The 17,544-nt window shown below is 34.6% G+C and overlaps 2 protein-coding genes across 2 annotated transcripts; one reads left to right on the forward strand and one right to left on the reverse strand.

The window, feature by feature from the left end:
* Positions 1-3,389: 3,389 nt before the first annotated feature.
* On the forward strand, positions 3,390-5,127 carry LOC143583822 (uncharacterized). The gene is made up of 5 exons (XM_077066026.1): positions 3,390-3,549; positions 4,246-4,420; positions 4,481-4,564; positions 4,641-4,844; positions 4,917-5,127. The coding sequence occupies exons 1-5, from the start codon at positions 3,502-3,504 to the stop codon at positions 5,006-5,008; spliced, it is 603 nt and encodes a 200-aa protein (XP_076922141.1). The 5' UTR covers positions 3,390-3,501; the 3' UTR covers positions 5,009-5,127.
* Positions 5,128-5,134: 7 nt separating this feature from the next.
* On the reverse strand, positions 5,135-11,031 carry LOC143583821 (U-box domain-containing protein 34-like). Its single transcript, XM_077066025.1, has 9 exons — positions 10,858-11,031; positions 8,907-9,028; positions 8,473-8,588; positions 8,036-8,124; positions 7,640-7,905; positions 7,466-7,567; positions 6,427-6,855; positions 5,586-6,335; positions 5,135-5,453 (listed from the first exon to the last, which is right to left on the reverse strand). The coding sequence occupies exons 1-9, from the start codon at positions 11,027-11,029 to the stop codon at positions 5,253-5,255; spliced, it is 2,247 nt and encodes a 748-aa protein (XP_076922140.1). The 5' UTR covers positions 11,030-11,031; the 3' UTR covers positions 5,135-5,252.
* Between the last annotated feature and the right edge of the window lie 6,513 nt (positions 11,032-17,544).

A 17,544-nucleotide genomic window follows, 5' to 3' on the forward strand; every position in this document is an offset into this window, starting at 1 on the left:
AAGAGACCTCAGCCATGCACGCGCACTCACGAGTCACCACTCCATCGCTGTGCATGCGCGCATCAGGCCACGCGCCAAACTTCAAAGGTTGGGAATCCTCATAATATCCCACATGGCTACACGCCAAACTTCAAAGGTTGGGAATCCTCATAATATCCCACATGGCTACACGCCAAACTTCAAGGTTGGGAATCCTCATAATATCCCATATGGCTTCGCGCCAAACTTCAAGGTTGGGAATCCTCATAATATCCCATATGGCTTCGCGCCAAACTTCAAGGTTGGGAATCCTCATAATATCCCATATGGCTTCGCGCCAAACTTCAAGGTTGGGAATCCTCATAATATCCCATATGGCTACGCGCCAAGGTTGGGAATCCTCATAATTTCCCATATGGCTACGCGCCAAGGATGGGAATCCTCATAATATCCCATATGGCTACGCGCCAAACTTCAAGGTTGGGAATCCTCATAATATCCCATATGGCTACGCGCCAAATTTAAGGGTTGGGAATCCTCATACCATATGCTCACGCATCACATATGCTCACGCATATTACACATGCCTACGCATCACATGCTCACACATGTCACAGTCTACACGCACGCGCACGCAACATCTGCGCGTGGCGCATAAAACAAAACCAAAGTCTACGCGCACGCGCATGCAACATCTGCACGTGGCGCGTGGCATAAAGTAGCTCATAAGACGCCTCACGCGCAGGCTCTATTATTATAGCTCGTAAGCCGCCTCACGCGCAGGCTTCATTATTTTTACAGCTTGTCACCATCATGGGGAAAACCTCCAAAAACTCAGACAATAAAGACAAGGCCAAAGAAAAGGGAAAAAACCGCCTCACACCTTATAAAGTCCAGCGCTCCACCTAGACGCTTGCGCGCCCAGGAGCAACACTGGACTTGGGGGGCTTGTAGGGGTATGGTACTAAAACCCGGTTCTACGACCCTAAATCTATTATGTTTGGCTTATTTTATTACATGGACTAATACAATGTTATTGGGCTGAGGGGGTTTTGTGGAGGTAACCCTAATTGGGCTAGGCCCATTAGGGTACCATGATGGTGGCCATGAGACTCTCTATATAAGGAGGTCTCCACCTCCTTATTAGAGGTCATGCTCAATAAGAGCCACCACCACTTTTTGTGTCTGTGAACAAGAAATCCTCAGGATATCTTAGCAGTCACCTCCACACCCCCGAAACCATGGCAGGTCTCAACATTGCAGGTCACAGGCGCTGCCGCAGAAGAAGAAGATCAAGACGTGGTTCGTTCATCTCGAAAATCCGTGGAAACATCGTCTGGATCTGGTAAGATTCATTTCGTGATTCGACAATTACTTTTAAGCTAAGCTACTCCTACTAAAATTTAGTTATACGTATTCACGTATTGTAAACACCACATGTGGCTAGAACATAAATTTATTATATTCTTAGTTATTGTTTATTGTATAATCAAATAAGTTAGTTTTACTTATACTACTTTGTATAATTTATACTTCTAGATTGAAAACTAAGTTATAGTTAAGACACGTTTATTATTTATTTTATGGATCAAACAAATAATTACTTTTAAACTTAAAAAATTCCGATTCTTCAAGCAATGTGATATCAGAGTAACATGGCATGTGAGAAAACAATTTATTAGTTTAATATATGAATAAGGAAAAGGTAAAAGAAAATAATATATTGAAACGTTACTATCACAAGGTGTGAACAAAATGGTCAAAATATAAATGGACTTTACATAAAATGATAATATAGGACAATCTAAAGAACACTGTTTTGTAAAGTCTGTTGTTTCCTAGAACATATGTTTCCAACAACCATAATTAACTTAATTTGACCACATGCTAATTGCTTAATAAGTTATTATTAGCTTTAGAGCACATGGAAGGTGGGTTTGGGTCTAAAAGGACAAGATAAGGCTTAGCTTGTTATGTCAATTTAAAGTTGACCCACCGTTGTACAAAAGATTTCATTATTATTTTTTTTGAAAATATTAGAACTCCTACATTTTGTTTGTATTGCTCACTATTCACATCCAACATTTAGTATATCTCGATTGATCTAGTAGTTTTTGTTTAGGAGCGTAAATTAATCGAGCCGGTTGTGAGTTATTCGAGACGGGTTTGCTAAAAGGGAACTTTAATCAAGACTAGTTTAAACAAGTTTGCTCCTAAACTGTAGTTAAATAAACTCATATTCCAATAACAAGTTTGACTAGACTCGGAAGTCGAAAGGAGATTATTATTTATATAACTTTAATAATTTTATTATGTATAAAAACACGATAAAAAAATAACTAACGACATTAACTTTGTTATGAATAAAATAATGACAAGCCTACCGTTGCGACTGGGACGCGGGAATTTGGTTGAAATTGCAGTTTGATAAGAAAACTCATGAAAAATATACCTAAAAAATTCTAGAAATATATGAAAAATTATAACAAAAGAAAATTAGAAAAAAGGGGAAGCGGGTTGAACTTGGGACCTGTAACGTAATTATTTAAAGAAAAGAATTATATAAGTCTAGGAGTCATATAATAACTATATTAACGTTTAGGGATAAAAACATAAACTGGTTAAAAAAAGAAACAAATTTGGGGCCTCCTCAATGAAAGCCAATTGCCCAATTGTGATTTACCATAACTTACAAAGACTTATAATCAATATGGAGGCAACACGTCTTTGGGACGATGTAGACTTGACAAAATTCTCTCTACACTTTGTAGATTAAAGATCCTTCGTATTTAAATTTTTTCACATATTGTTGTTTTAAGCCCGTTGGGTTATCACTATTGCATAAGTGGTGGTATTGCCTGTCTTCGCTAAAAAACATCATATTTCGAATAAAACGCTAACCCAAATTGCAATCAGTTATTATGGTCTCATAAATCTTTTGGCAGCGTTGTTGTTACCGATGGTGATTGTTGGGAGTCCATTGGGCCGTATGGTAGTTGATGAAGGGAAGATGACCGGCTCGGTTATATAATATATTTGTAACAAAAAGAATAGCCCTTAGATATAGTTAATTACATAAATGGTCCTCATTCAAGAAAAGTAAAGGTTATTTTAGTCCGTTTACCATAAACTTACAACGTAAAAGTTTACTTTACCCAAACTATGGATGTTCATCGGTTCGGTTATCGATTTGATTTGTTTGGTTATGAGATTTTTTTAATCAAACTAATCGCTCAAAAGAAAAGGCCATAATAAAAAGTCGAATCGTAAATTGAATACATAATTCGTTTTTCGGTTATAACCAAATCAAAAATCGAATTCTGTATACAATTCGATTTTCGATTTTTCTAAACACCCCCTAAGTCAAATCTAAAAATATTGACGCAAAATACCCTCAGATTTGGAAGAAATAACAGATTGGTCCGGTACAAACAAGTGGTGTTGAATCTCTGAAACCGAACATAACATAAGACAAACAAACAAACAAACAAACAAACACTTGACACGAGTTCATCCTCTGCCATGGCTGTTCACCTTCCTTCATCTTCAACTCTTGTTCCTCACACCAAGGTGACTTGTTTTATGATACACTGATTTATTTATCTATTATTTTAAATAATTAAAAAGATGTGTGGATTATTAATTTTAATATAATATATGAACTGGATTTGAGGTTATTGATATGTCTTAATATAAAACCAAATTGAAAATCTTTACTCACAACTTTAGCTTCATGTATGTAAGTCTGTATGTATGTGTGTATTGTAGCTCAGGCACATGACACTGGTATGTGCAGTGTGCACTGTTCGGTTTGGTTTTGGGCTAAAAACCGAACCAAAAACTAATAATTCGGGTTTTAAAATTTTAGAAATTATTCGGTTATTGGTTTTTTCGGCTTCATTTTTTTGGTTTTGCCATTTGAGCATGAATATAATTTTGCCCCAAAATAATGAATTTAGGCGCAATTGCACAAACCATTTTGTAGTTAATAACTAGTTGATTACTTGATTATTATACATTTAAGCTTGCATATTTATTAAATTCTTATAAATTACTTAAAATATAAAATAAAAAATTGAAAATCTTTAAATTCGGCTCAGTTGGTATTTTTTTTTTTTGGTTTTTACTACATGCAAAACCAAAACCGAACCGTAAGCTCGGTTTGTGCAAAAACGTAAAACCAAACCGTCTGTTTTTTCTTCGGTTCTGTTTGTATGGTTTGCACACGAGACATTCACTAATGGTTTTTCTGCTACCTAATTATAGTTGAACCATGCTACTATATGCCCCATTACTGTAAATATACCAGCAAGGAACAATATTATCCAAAAGGTTCTTGCGAACCGAAGGCATTTTGTGCTTACAAAAGCTAAAACATCGTTAGAGGCGGATATACATGAAAAAGATTCAGTTACCTCTGAAGCTGTTGATAACGAGAATGGTAAGGCTTTCAATCTTTTGTTGGTTTCTAGCTGTTCTTTTAAGTTTTAACTCCGTGCAGATTTTGGAGTCGTAAATCTTCACCATGTGGGAATACTATGCGAAAACCTCGAGCGATCACTTGACTTTTACCAGAACCTATTGGGTATGTTGCATTTTCTTTATATATAATATTTCTGGCTTATAAAAAAAATTAATCTTTTTATGTTTTATACAATCAGGTCTGAAGATAAATGAGGCAAGACCTCATGATAAGCTTCCATATAGAGGTGCATGGCTGTGGGTCGGTTCCGAGATGATTCACTTGATGGAGCTGCCAAATCCTGACCCTGCAACTGGCAGGCCCGAACATGGAGGGCGAGATCGTCATACTTGCATTGCAATTCGTGACGTCTCAAAGCTAAAAACTATATTAGATAAAGCCGGTAATTATTATTCTTGCATCTCCTATATGTTTTTTTATAGGATCAGGTTCAATTTAAGAATTTTGTTTTCAGGTATTCCTTACACGCTTAGCCGCTCTGGAAGACCAGCAATCTTTACACGAGACCCTGATACGAACGCGCTTGAATTCACACAGATTGATTGAAGGATTATGCAGAATATACATCAAACGTTTATGCGGTTTCTGAATATATGTATACTGTATAGTAGCTTAATAAGATCTTGAACATGTATGTATACAAACCGATGCATTCGTAGTAATAATTAATAATAATAACAATCGTATTTATTATATCTGAGAACAAATGATATTCAAGATAAGTCATAACTGCAGAGAAATGAAATGGTTTATAAACACTTGGGTTTTAGAGACATGGAGAACAAATGTCTCATGTTGAACTCTTTGGAGACGCTGACTGTAACCGCCAGTCTTGTATGGCTGACCGCAACGTGTGATTGGGAGTTAACGTCTTGTGTTGTAGCCGTTGTTTTGTCACGGGTGATGCGTTTTGTCTTTCAAGCCATATTTTTATAGCTCTATGTTCATATGTAAAACCATCAGCAGCAATGTGAGGGTCATCCATTATTTCCTGTATTAACATAGAAATTGGATTTGTATTAATAATCAACATATTATATCATTTATATAAGCATATATTATTATTATTATACCTGAACATATTATTATTATTATTATTATTATTATTTTATTATTATAATACCTGAACAATTGGACAATAAAAGTGACTAGGAGCATCACTCTTGTTTTTCCCAATCTTTTTACTCATATCACCAAACTCATGAAGTTTCTTCAAAACCGGGAGTACTTCGGTGTCAAGATCGGGTCTATCCCTGCACCGAAGACTACAGCATTTAAGCCCTAATTCAGTCAACTCGGCCACTTCGGCCACTGGCCAATCGGGTATCGACTCATCCAATATGTCGAACAATGTACCACAACTAACAGCCGATTCAACTTTCGATATAACTGTTTTCGGTGAAAGTAATGTTAACAGTTGCAAGATTATAACCCCGAGAGCATACACATCCGACTTTGGTCTAACCGTGCCAGTCCTATGATACTCCGGGTCAATATAATACATAGTACCCGCAAGAATAGAATCTTTGTACTCTGTTATATAATCAGGGACCACATCTGTAACTAGTTTTGCCATTCCCACGTCTCCGATTTTGCTGACAAAGTTTCGGTCGAGCAAGATATTCCCGGGTTTTAGATCACGGTGTATTATGGGTTCAGGTTTTGAGCTGTGTAAGAATGCAAGGGCACAGGCTACTTCAAAAGCTATACGAAAACGGGTGTACCAAGAAAGATGATATTTAGGGTTTTTTTTGGAGATGAACTCCTCTAAGCTTCCGTTTTCCATGTATTCATATATTAGACAACCTTTTTCGGGACATGCTCCAAGAAGTTGAACAATGTGTGGATGACTTAGTTGACTCAAAACCTCGACCTGCGTAAAACCAATAAAATGATGTAATTACTAACAAATTACAAGTTGATTATGGAGGTGTTTGGATGCATATAAATAATTAAATTCAAACCTCTCTTAAAAACTCGCGTTTCTTTTGAGATGTATCTGAAGAAAGAACTTTGATTGCAACCATGGTATGATCAAGGCTACATTTGTAGACTTTACCATATGCTCCTTCACCAATCACCTTGCTTTTCGAAAACAATTCTGTAGCCTTTTCAATCTCGCCAATTGCGTATCTTTTGTAGCGTTTGTCGCCAACAAGTAACGCATCAACAATCTGTTGTTTCTCTGAAGATTCCTTTGAAGCTTTTATTTCTGCTATTTCTCTTTCACGTGTCTCTTTTTCGAGAAGATCTCTTGCCATTTCAATTTCTTTAATTGCTTCCAGATGCTTTTGTTTTTCTTCAGCAGCAATTTTTCGGTATTTTTCTTCACGTTCTGCTAAAGAATTCATTCTTTTCATTTCTTCATTTCTATCAAAAGAAATCATGTGAACCTGCACATGGTAATGTTTCATCTTTCATAAAAGTCCACATTTTTATTTTGCTTTTTAGTCCGGTTTGGGTCATTATGTTCAGTTGATGTAAAACAAGTTAGTATTTTATGCAAAAAAAAAAAAAAACCTTTTTTCCAGTAAATGAGAACAGAATTTAAGATTTCTTGCGGCATCAAAGAGTAATTATGAAATGAATATTAATAAAATTTTTCCCATGATGAAGAATTTGCAAGAAGATCCGATCATTTAATAATTTGTTTTACAGGTGGCAGTTCGGACCCATTCATATACAAATGGGTCAATTTGGGTTATGCTTTATCTGTAACACGCCAAATAGGTTAAGCTAAAAGATTAAACTAAAAAGGAAACAGGTCCAACGGATCAACCGTGCTAGGTTGACTTTAATTCAAATGTATAAAACCTTCTAAATCGCTTAACTAAGAAAAAGAAAAAATATACGTTTTTATAATCATATTTAACAAATTACCTGCTACCATATTTACAAGAAAGTGTTTGCGAGTCAGCTCAACCGAACCACGGCTGTTTTGACCCGAAATTGTTTTGACCTATGGTTCCTGCAAATGTATAAAAACAAAGAAAAACTCCTAACCTTCTTTTGTGTATGGACGAGCTCATCACAAGCCTGATTGTACATACTGACAGTATTTTGTAACTCAAGTCTTAGTTTTTCTACTTCAGCCTGTAAGTTTGACTGCAAAAGGATGTTTCATGTGTTAACATTAAAATAAACATGTTACAAAGTAACGACAAATTTATAAAGCACCTGATCAGAACGTGTAGAAGACAGAGAACTTCTGTTTGTCACTCCGGACTGCAAAATTGCATCACCCAAGCTCCTCATGGGAGTGCTGGTCATACTACTAGAATTGATTGAAGCTTTCTCATGGTTTGATATTTGAGAATTTAAACGAGTAATGTCAGTCACAGATGACGGGGCATATGCACTTTCCATATCGTACTCGTTAGAAGAACAGCTTCCACACCATAGGTAACTCATGCCACACGACATCCCAGCCATGGAAACGCTCTCTGTAGTTAACACCAATATGTAATTTTGTCTATTACTTGTTTAATCAATAATTAGTGTTCCATCATATATAATTAACAAATTTATCAGTAACAACGGTGTAGAGTTTACATTTAAGTCAACTGTGATCACCTGAATCAGAGATGAGACCGTCTCTAGACACAACATATACATCTATGGTTCTTGGAGCAAGTTTTAGAACGGACGAGGGTACTGACTTCCTAAAAGCAAACATTAGAAGTTAAAATTAATAATTCCGATACATAATGGGTTTTGGGTTTTGCTTGTTTAAACAGCTTATGTTACGAACAGAAGCAGGTAATCAATTTACTGAAAACAACTTATTTCATGTTAAGGATAAACATTTACAAACAATCAGAAATCTAATCAGCTTATTGAAAACAACTTAGTTCTTTCTAAATTAAGCATAAAACCACAATCACGTTTATTTATCCAAACGCTCAAAAAATACGTATCTGCTTTTAAAAAACAATAAGCAAAAAAGTAGCTTAAATAAACGAGCCCAAAAACTCCTTTATTAAAGATAAAAATGAATAATGATAGTATACCCTTTGAGCCAACTGGAGGAGCATGAACCAAGAACCAAACTATTAATCCCTGACTCAGATGCATATCCTACAAGACCTGATGCAGGGTCATCAGCTTCCAGCACCAAAGTTTCTATCTGCAAAATAAAAATGTTTAATTACAACAAGTCAACCAGTAAAAGATTAACTATATTTTTAGCACAAAATACTAATGTGCTTTTACTTTTATTGTGTTTTAGTCGTTTTTTTAGTTCTTTTGTACAATGAGTGATAAAAAATGTTCTTTTGCCTCGTTTGGGTCAGTGTGATTGTGAGCTTGTTATGAAAGTTTTTGTCCAGTTTAAGTCATCAATAAAATATCCTATAAGACTTTAAGAACCAAATGAGGCAAAAATCCAATCTTTTAGTGACTCGTATGCATAAAAAAAAGTATAATGACAAAAAAAAGGAAGCACCTTTTTGCCTTTGCAGAGTTTCTTGAAAGGTATAAATACTTCTTCAACTTGTGATTTCATGTCTTTCATATACATGGCCACCACATTAGCATCTAGCTCCATAATAGGGACTTGTTTTCCTGCTGCAGATGATAAATGCTCAAGATTTCAAATACCAAAATCATATTATGTTGCTTCATTTCGTTGCTAGATAAACACAATTTGTTTTTCAAATGTTACATGGAAGTTAGAATATTTCCTTTCCAAAAGATTTTCAGGTTTGTCATCATTAGAAGTAAATTGATGACATCACCTAGGATCTACAAGATCTCTACATTTCTTTCTAGAATGATACTTCGATATCTGATAAATAATCGAATAATTTTAGCTGTGTTGATTTCATCAAAGGAGAGGGGTAACATACTAACATTCCTCCTTGTGGTAAAAAAGATTCAGGGTACACACCACCCCTAACTTATGTTCTTTATATTCTACAAACTGCAATATTGGTTAAAAAACTTGTAACAAAAGTTCTACAATCATAGTTAATGTCTTCTTCAACAACTATAGTCACTTTTATATCAAATTCCTATATACAAATCTAACTTTTTTCCTCCATTACAAAATTTATTTGATCCACCGTTATGTAAATCACTACATACCAATTACCACTCGAGTATAAGATTAATTCGCCTACATTATATTAAACACCAGGAACTCAAATTAGGTTTGGGAAATTGTTGATGGGGGTGTACGTGAGTTGGTTCAGATCGGTTTTGAGCTAAAAACAAACTAACATGTCAGGTTTTGAGTTTTTGAAAACCGTTTGGTTTCGGGTTTTTTTTGGTTTGTATTCGGTTCAATTTTGGTTTTGCCATTCAGCTTGAAAACTTTGGGCCGAAAAAAAAATTGGCCTAAAATAATGAATTTGGACCTAATATTTTTTGTTGTTAACAATGAATTGATTATTATACATTTAGGCTAAAATATTTTTGTTAAATTATCATAAATATGAGTTCTTGTCTTTGCCTTGGTCTGTTTATTTTCTCTATTTTGTTTAATATAAACTTACTGATATGATTATTTTGTTCGACTTAGCTTATTGTATCTGATTTATTTCCCATAAAAGATTCAATGCATTGAAAAAAAGTTATGAGTTCACAATCTCTATATTTTGTTCATGAGTTTGTTAAGTTTGGCCAATAAAGCGCAAACTGTGAAACCAAACCGGGACCAAACCATTAGTCGGTTTGGTTTCGTATTTTGATATTAAAAACCGTGATGAATGGTTTGGCTCATGGTTTGACCTAAAAACCGTCAAAAACCGAACCGTGAACACTCCTAAATCAAACTACCACTCAAATTCTCATCACTTTTTTAGCTTTATAAAGTTTCATTAAAAAGTAATGTTTACATCGATACACAAGGCAACCGGACAACAAGCTGCCTTAATCACATACACTGTGTAGCTAAACTCCCCAAAACACCCCAAAAGTCATGGAAACTATCATGCAACTAACAAAACAACAGTTCATCTGCAAAATTAATACAATCTGAGAGTGTATTATATTATCACTTCAATTCCTACTCCGTTAAGCGTGAACTACTGGGAAGTCTACGCCAGGGCAACCAAAAACAAAGCCCTGAGGATGGGCCATCCATCGGGGGCAAAGGGCGGATAAAATTGGTGGTACGAGAGGCAAAATGTTACAATCTACTACATCTTTGTTTCCAAATAATCTTATGTCAATCAAACTCACTCAAATTCTCATCATTTTCAGCTTAATCATATACAGTGTGCAGCTAAACTCACTAAAAAAACCCTAAAACTCATAGAAACTATCATGCAGTCAACAAACTAACAGTTTTACTAGCAAAATAAATCCAATCTGAAAGTATATATATATATATATATATATATATATATATATATATTATATTATTATGAATGTGAGATATATAGAAACATTACACGGAGTAGGAATTGAAGTGATATTAGGTATCACATGAACTAACACCAATCGATCAGCTTTCTGTGACATATTCTCCATCGCCCACCGTACAGCTCGTCTGCTTCCTCTCCCGCCAATTCCTCCGGAATTACCGCCCTTCACCGCCACCGCCGTCGTACCGCCGTCGATCATCCTCGTTGCGTTACTGCCCTTCACCGCCACCGCCACCGCCGTCGTACCGCATCGTTGACTCCATTTCCGTATCAGCATAGGGTTTTGTGTTCAATCAAAATACCATTTTGACTTGTTTTATTATTATTATTATTATTATTATTATTATTATTATTATTATTATTATTATTATGACTTGTAACAACTTTTTGTGGGAGTTTAACTTATTACACTTTGCACCCTTGGTGTTTTCTCATATGTCATATTATGCTGCCTTTAAATATCGATATATGATGACAGAATATTCGAATGATGTTCGTTTATAAACGTAAATCAAAGAGTTTGAATACTTACTATGAATTGAATTGATATTGTTAAGTATGTGTACAATGAAGTCGGTAACATAAAGAAATCATAAACGAGATTGACGGTTAAAGGAAAGAAAGAAACTTAGTTTTGTAACGAGATATGACGATCAGTTCTGATATCTAAATAATCGCCTTTGATTTGTTTCCTTTTCTGACACGAGTAACGACTATTAAATCAAGCAACGACTTTGGACTGTACTTCTCTGTAAATCCGAATTCAAAACATAATTCTTTTAAATAATTATATGTATGTTTTACGCATATACACGAGAATGATTTTAAGTAGAAGGGGGGGGGGGTATGGATCGTTCAAAATGCGTTAGGTAAAAAAACAAAAAATACAGTTTTTAGGCATCAAGTGTTTAAAAACTTTGTTTATTATAACATTTAGTGTTAACTCATCGGATTTAGAAAGTACCTCATTATAGTAAGATATGGGCTAAAATCTTTATCTTTAAGGCTTATTTTATCTTTGTAGTTGGGCCAGTACAGTGGACACGTGCCCACTCTCCTTAAGCACTAAATCCGTCACTACATAAACACAGATGATATAGAAATCATAATCTCATAAGCAAAATAATTCTTCTTGATGAAAAATGGTTGAGCCAACCATGATTTGCTTATAGTTTAGAATAACTTGTTTGTTCACACCACACAAGTATAATGTTCCAATTTTGTTTCATGGTAAGGTTAAAATACGTGTAACAACTAGAATGAATGAGATTCGTTGTTTTAAACCAAATAAAAAAAAACTATTAACACATGCGTGAAAGAGGGTGAAAGATGACAAAAGAAGAGAGAGCATATGTGTATTCAAGTACGGCATTTCTCATACAAGAACCATGAATGCTCACTCTCTTCTGTCAACTTCTAAAAGGTAACACCTATGAGTATAACATTTCTAAACACTTTCCATATTAACCCTTGTATCATGAACATAACTTCTTAACACCAATGCCTAGAGTAGTAGAGTTATATGCTTGTCTAATGTCTATTACTTTCATATTTACCGTAAACCATACCTTAGTACTTACAACCTTGCTATAAAGTTACTCTTTCATGAAAGAGGGCCTATATATCAATATCTTAAAAACTAGTTTGGTCTAACAACTTCTAAATATTGGACTTACAACTATGGTTGTAGTAGCTCACAACTTAAACTTATCAGAAAATACAATAGTGTTTAATGTTGAAGCAGAAGGAATCACAAAAGGTTTATTCTTTGACTGATTGCTTGTCGTTCGAAAGTAAGATTAGCTAGGAATAGTCGTTTACTGGACTTGACATATGGAGTTCAAGTGTAAAGAAAGAAAGAAAGACTTGGTTCATGGTCACAAGTACATTTGTTGTTGAGGTTGATTTATAGACTTGGTAGAAACAAGTATCACGTCTTTAAAACAACGAATATACGCTTCTTGAAGATTGGTGTGTTGTCATTTTATTAAGTTAAACTATGTTGGCTTTTCATATCAAAGTGTTTAGATTCCAACTTTTCATCCACCATGGTCCATGGGCTTAGATTCCAACTTTTCAAGTTATACCATACATTTCATGGATACACATACCTTTTTACTCTTGTACTTTGATATCATTCAAGCTACGTTGGCCAACACAAAAAGCTTATTTTGTATCATGTGTTTCTATTTGGTTTATATTTTATAACCCGTAATATAAAAACTATTTGTACGTCTAGCTGATACATAAACTAGTGGTAATATAATAAGTTTCCAATCATAATCACAATAGAGTTTCGTTTACATTCACTTCAACTACTCTATCAACGATAATTTAAGGTGTTTAACTACAATAATACATAGCATTGAATAGCTATTGCTAAAGAATAAACCTTGTGGTGAAACAATAACTTTCAACTTGCATCAACATAGATTTTCTTTTTAATATTCGATTTAACTACTATATATATAAGTAATAAATTGAGATGATATTAGTAGAAACTTAGCCAATTGATGACTTAAAAGGGTTGGCCAATGTTGGCATATAAATAAATAACTTAACAAATAGGACATCGACATTCTTGGATAACAAAAGTATGGATATATATTCTTGGATAATCTTTTTTTTACAATGTTCCCTCTAATCAACAAGTGCTCAATGTAATGGAAGGGAGCACATCATCAAGCACTTAAAATGTTACTATTATCGAATCTTATTGTTACTTTTTAACATATTCGAGTTATTGGAGGGGTGATTATTAAACTGGTATATTTAATTTTCTTAAATCTTAAATTACCACTGCCCCATCGGAGTAAAAAAGCATGTGATACTGAAATTGGGAATAAAGCCTATGACAATTTCATATATACTCGTACTAACTTGAAAAATATCGTATATACCAATGTAAAACTAAAAATATCATATATCATAGTTGTCCTTGATGAATTTATTTGTTTTGCTAGTTAATCCTCTCCATATCATAGTTATAAATGTCTATTGATTATTATGACTTTAGCATATTATAAGCTCCTTCCATAATCAAAGCAAAATCGATTGGTTTGAATTTGTAGTTAATTTTTGGATATCAAATGTAAAAGCAAATGCAATTGTGCATGGAGTATTGATTCTCTAGGCTTTACCCATGATCATATAAATCATTGTATTTTCTACAATTTCTTACTTTTTTAGTGTTCCTGTTCCCCAATTAAAATCAAAAGTGTTCCTAATGGAGGATGACAAATGCCACATTGGTTTTTGTTTTCTTTTCTAGATAAAGCATCACTAGTAACATAGAGCATGTGAACATTTCCTGTTTATAAGGAGGAGAAAAGAACATTCTTGAAAAGTATCCTAGACATCAACTCAAATATGTTCATATAACTTTTGGCAATAACTAATGTCACACCCCGACCAAAGGCGGAACATGCCAGAGTGCAACATGATTGGACAAATACAGAAAACACTATTAAAGTGACAATATTTAATCAACTCATTAATTTCATTCAATCACCAAAGTAACACATATTGTTCATACAAATAACATCAAAACATAAGAAATAGATATTATTCATTCTTCTAATAACCTAGCGGTATCAAAATAGAATGACGTCTTCAAACTCCAACTCAAGTAATAATCAAACCTGTAACATGCATAAAATAACATTTGTCAACACGTATGTTGGTGAGCAATTTCATAGTTTTGAGTATATATAATATGAGTGAAATCCACAAACGTATATGAGACTAAAAATAAAAGCATCAATCATGGTATATAAAACATATGTAAATGAGGATCCTTTCTAATCGGTAAGAATACCGACATACTTGGATAATGAGGCCCTATTCTACTAGCACAAGGCTAAGTAGTTAGGGGAGCGTATGATCATACTTAATGAGGCTCAACAACAACATAAAAATAAACACTCGCGCACGTAAAGCATATGAGACATATAACACACAATAGAGCAAGTATTCTAGCATCATATACCCTAAAGTTTGTGATTTGAGAAATGAGTATAATATAAATCATTTTGTTTAAATAAGTATGCATGTTACTCCCAAAAGATAAAAGTGAAAACGGGGGATGAGATGTACTCACGTTAACTAAGTAACTTGAAAGATTGATTCGTGAATAATCGGAGATCGGGTTTAACTAGCAAGACCTAGATTAAACGGGTCTTAAGTTAGTAGGTAGTCTTGGAAGGGTTTAAAATAAAATATGACAAGTAAATTAAATAAATGAAGTTTATGGTTTAAAAATGTAAATACTTGGGAAATTAAAGACATGTTCTAAAAAGTAAGTTTACTCGAAACCGGGTCTTGGTATTTCATTCATAATTATTACTCAACCTATGTTAAGTAACTTATGTGGGTTATAATGCACTAATGCAAGACCCTTTGGGTATATGAACACCAAAACAAGGTTTTAATCGAGTGTTCGGATTTGTTAACTTGGGTCTAGATAATTAACTAAACTCAAAGTTAACTTTCCAAAATGTTTTGAGATAACTCAATAAAATCGAAAGACTTAACCAAGTATATAGTTCTATTATGAAGAACCTTAACGTCCGTTAAGTGTGTATTTGGTATCACCGGTCCAAGCTTTTTATAAGATCAAGTTGGATACCGACACACCAAGTAAGTTGATAAAATACTTAAAATTAGTTTAAAATACATTCTTGAAGAAAAGATGAGTTTCGATGGCCAAAAACACACTTGTGTGTCTTAGGCAAGTGAACTCGGTTTAGTTCGGTTTTGGTTCGGTCCTTGACTCGGAATGATACCGAGGATGGTTGCCACATACCCAAATACCATAGAACTATCAAAATGGTTTTAGAAGTTACAAGGTTCAAATCTTTCATAAACATGTTTATTTAACTATTTTAAACAAAACTATTTAAAACAAAAGCTAGTAAACAAGAGTTCGGTCTTAGTTCGGTCTTGATTCGGGTCTAATCTCGGGATGAAACCGAGACTAGTGACTTCATAACCAATACCATGAAACTCTTTAAACATGAATTAAAAGCTAAACTACTTACAATATAAACAAAAGCATTAAAGGGAAATAGTATAAACAAGACTAGTAAACAAGAGTTTGGTCTTGGTTCGGTCTTGATTCGGGTCTAATCTTGGGATAAACCGAGACTAGTGACTTCATAACCAATACCATGAAACTCTTTAAACATGAATTAAAAGCTAAACTACTTACAATATGAACAAGACTAGGAAAGCATTAAAGGAAAATAGTATAAACAAGAACTACAATGAGTTCTCCATGTAGCCTTGCCTTGTAGCATTTCACCTCCCGAAGAAGATGAAAGCCGAAGGAAACAAGGGGTGCATATTATATATATGTTGGGCCACAAGATATGAATTAATAAGTAACAAACAAGAATTAAAGAAGGTTATTGCTTGATTATTAAGAACCTTAGAGGTTAAAGATATGAACTTTATTTGGGAGAGAAAGAAGATGAACGAGCAAAGAATAATGAAGAGGATGGGGTTGTTTATATAGGGAAGGAGTCAAACTTGTTTTCCTTGTTTTATATAAATACTTGCATGTGTTTTTTTTTTTAAAAAAAAATGTTTAAATAATACAATCTAGTAACAAATCCAAAAGGTAAGAGATGATTATGAAACATAAAAATCCAACATTTTATATTAGTGAAAGATTTGGTTTACAAATCGGGTCGGGTTTTGATACAAATACAAATACAAAAAAGATCGAAAATGACGAATGTTACAGTCTTCCCTACTTTAGGAAATTTCGTCCCGAAATTAAGAAGAATCCGTAATAAATAAGTGCGGGTACTTTTCCTTCATCTCGTCTTCTCGTTCCCAAGTAAATTCAGTGCCACGCCGTGATTCCCAACGGACGTTAACTAAACGGATGCGGCTACGTTTGGTTCGTTTCTCATTGCGGTCCACGATTTCAACGGGTTTTTCGATCATTTGCAAGGTTTCATCGATACGTACTTCGTCGAGAGGTATATGGAGGTTACCTTCGGCTAAGCACTTTTTGAGGTTTGAGACATGAAAGGTGGGATGAACACCGGCAAGTTCTTGCGGTAAATCGAGTTTATAAGCCACTTTTCCAATCCTTTCGAGGATTTTGAATGGGCCTACAAAACGGGGTGCTAGTTTTCCTTTCTTTCCAAAACGGACCACCCCCTTCCAAGGGGATACTTTCAGAAGGACAAAGTCGCCAACATTAAACTCGAGAGGTTCTCTCCGTTTGTCAGCATAGCTCTTTTGGCGACTTCTAGCAGCAAGGAGATTTTTGCGGATTTGATCGATACGATCGGTAGTGTCTTGAACCATCTCTGGACCGGTGATTTGGGCTTCACCAATCTCGTTCCAACAAATCGGAGAACGACACTTACGACCATAAAGAGCTTGGAAAGGAGCCATCTCAATGCTAGAATGATAGCTATTATTGTATGAGAATTCAATAAGTGGGAGATGAGAATCCCAATTTCCACCAAAATCAAGAACACAAGATCGAAGCATATCCTCGAGAGTTTGGATTGTGCGTTCGGATTGGCCATCGGTTTGAGGATGGTAAGCGGTGCTAAGATCGAGGCGAGTGCCCAAGGCTTCTTGAAGCAATTTCCAAAAACGGGATGTGAAACGAGCGTCACGATCAGAAATAATGGTCAATGGAATACCATGGCGGCATACAATCTCACGAACATAGATTTGAGCGAGTTGTTC

Source organism: Bidens hawaiensis, unplaced genomic scaffold (assembly GCF_021521415.1).
Source record: "Bidens hawaiensis isolate Kalapana, Puna unplaced genomic scaffold, B.hawaiensis_p1.1 tig00032546_1, whole genome shotgun sequence".
NCBI lineage: Eukaryota > Viridiplantae > Streptophyta > Magnoliopsida > Asterales > Asteraceae > Bidens > Bidens hawaiensis.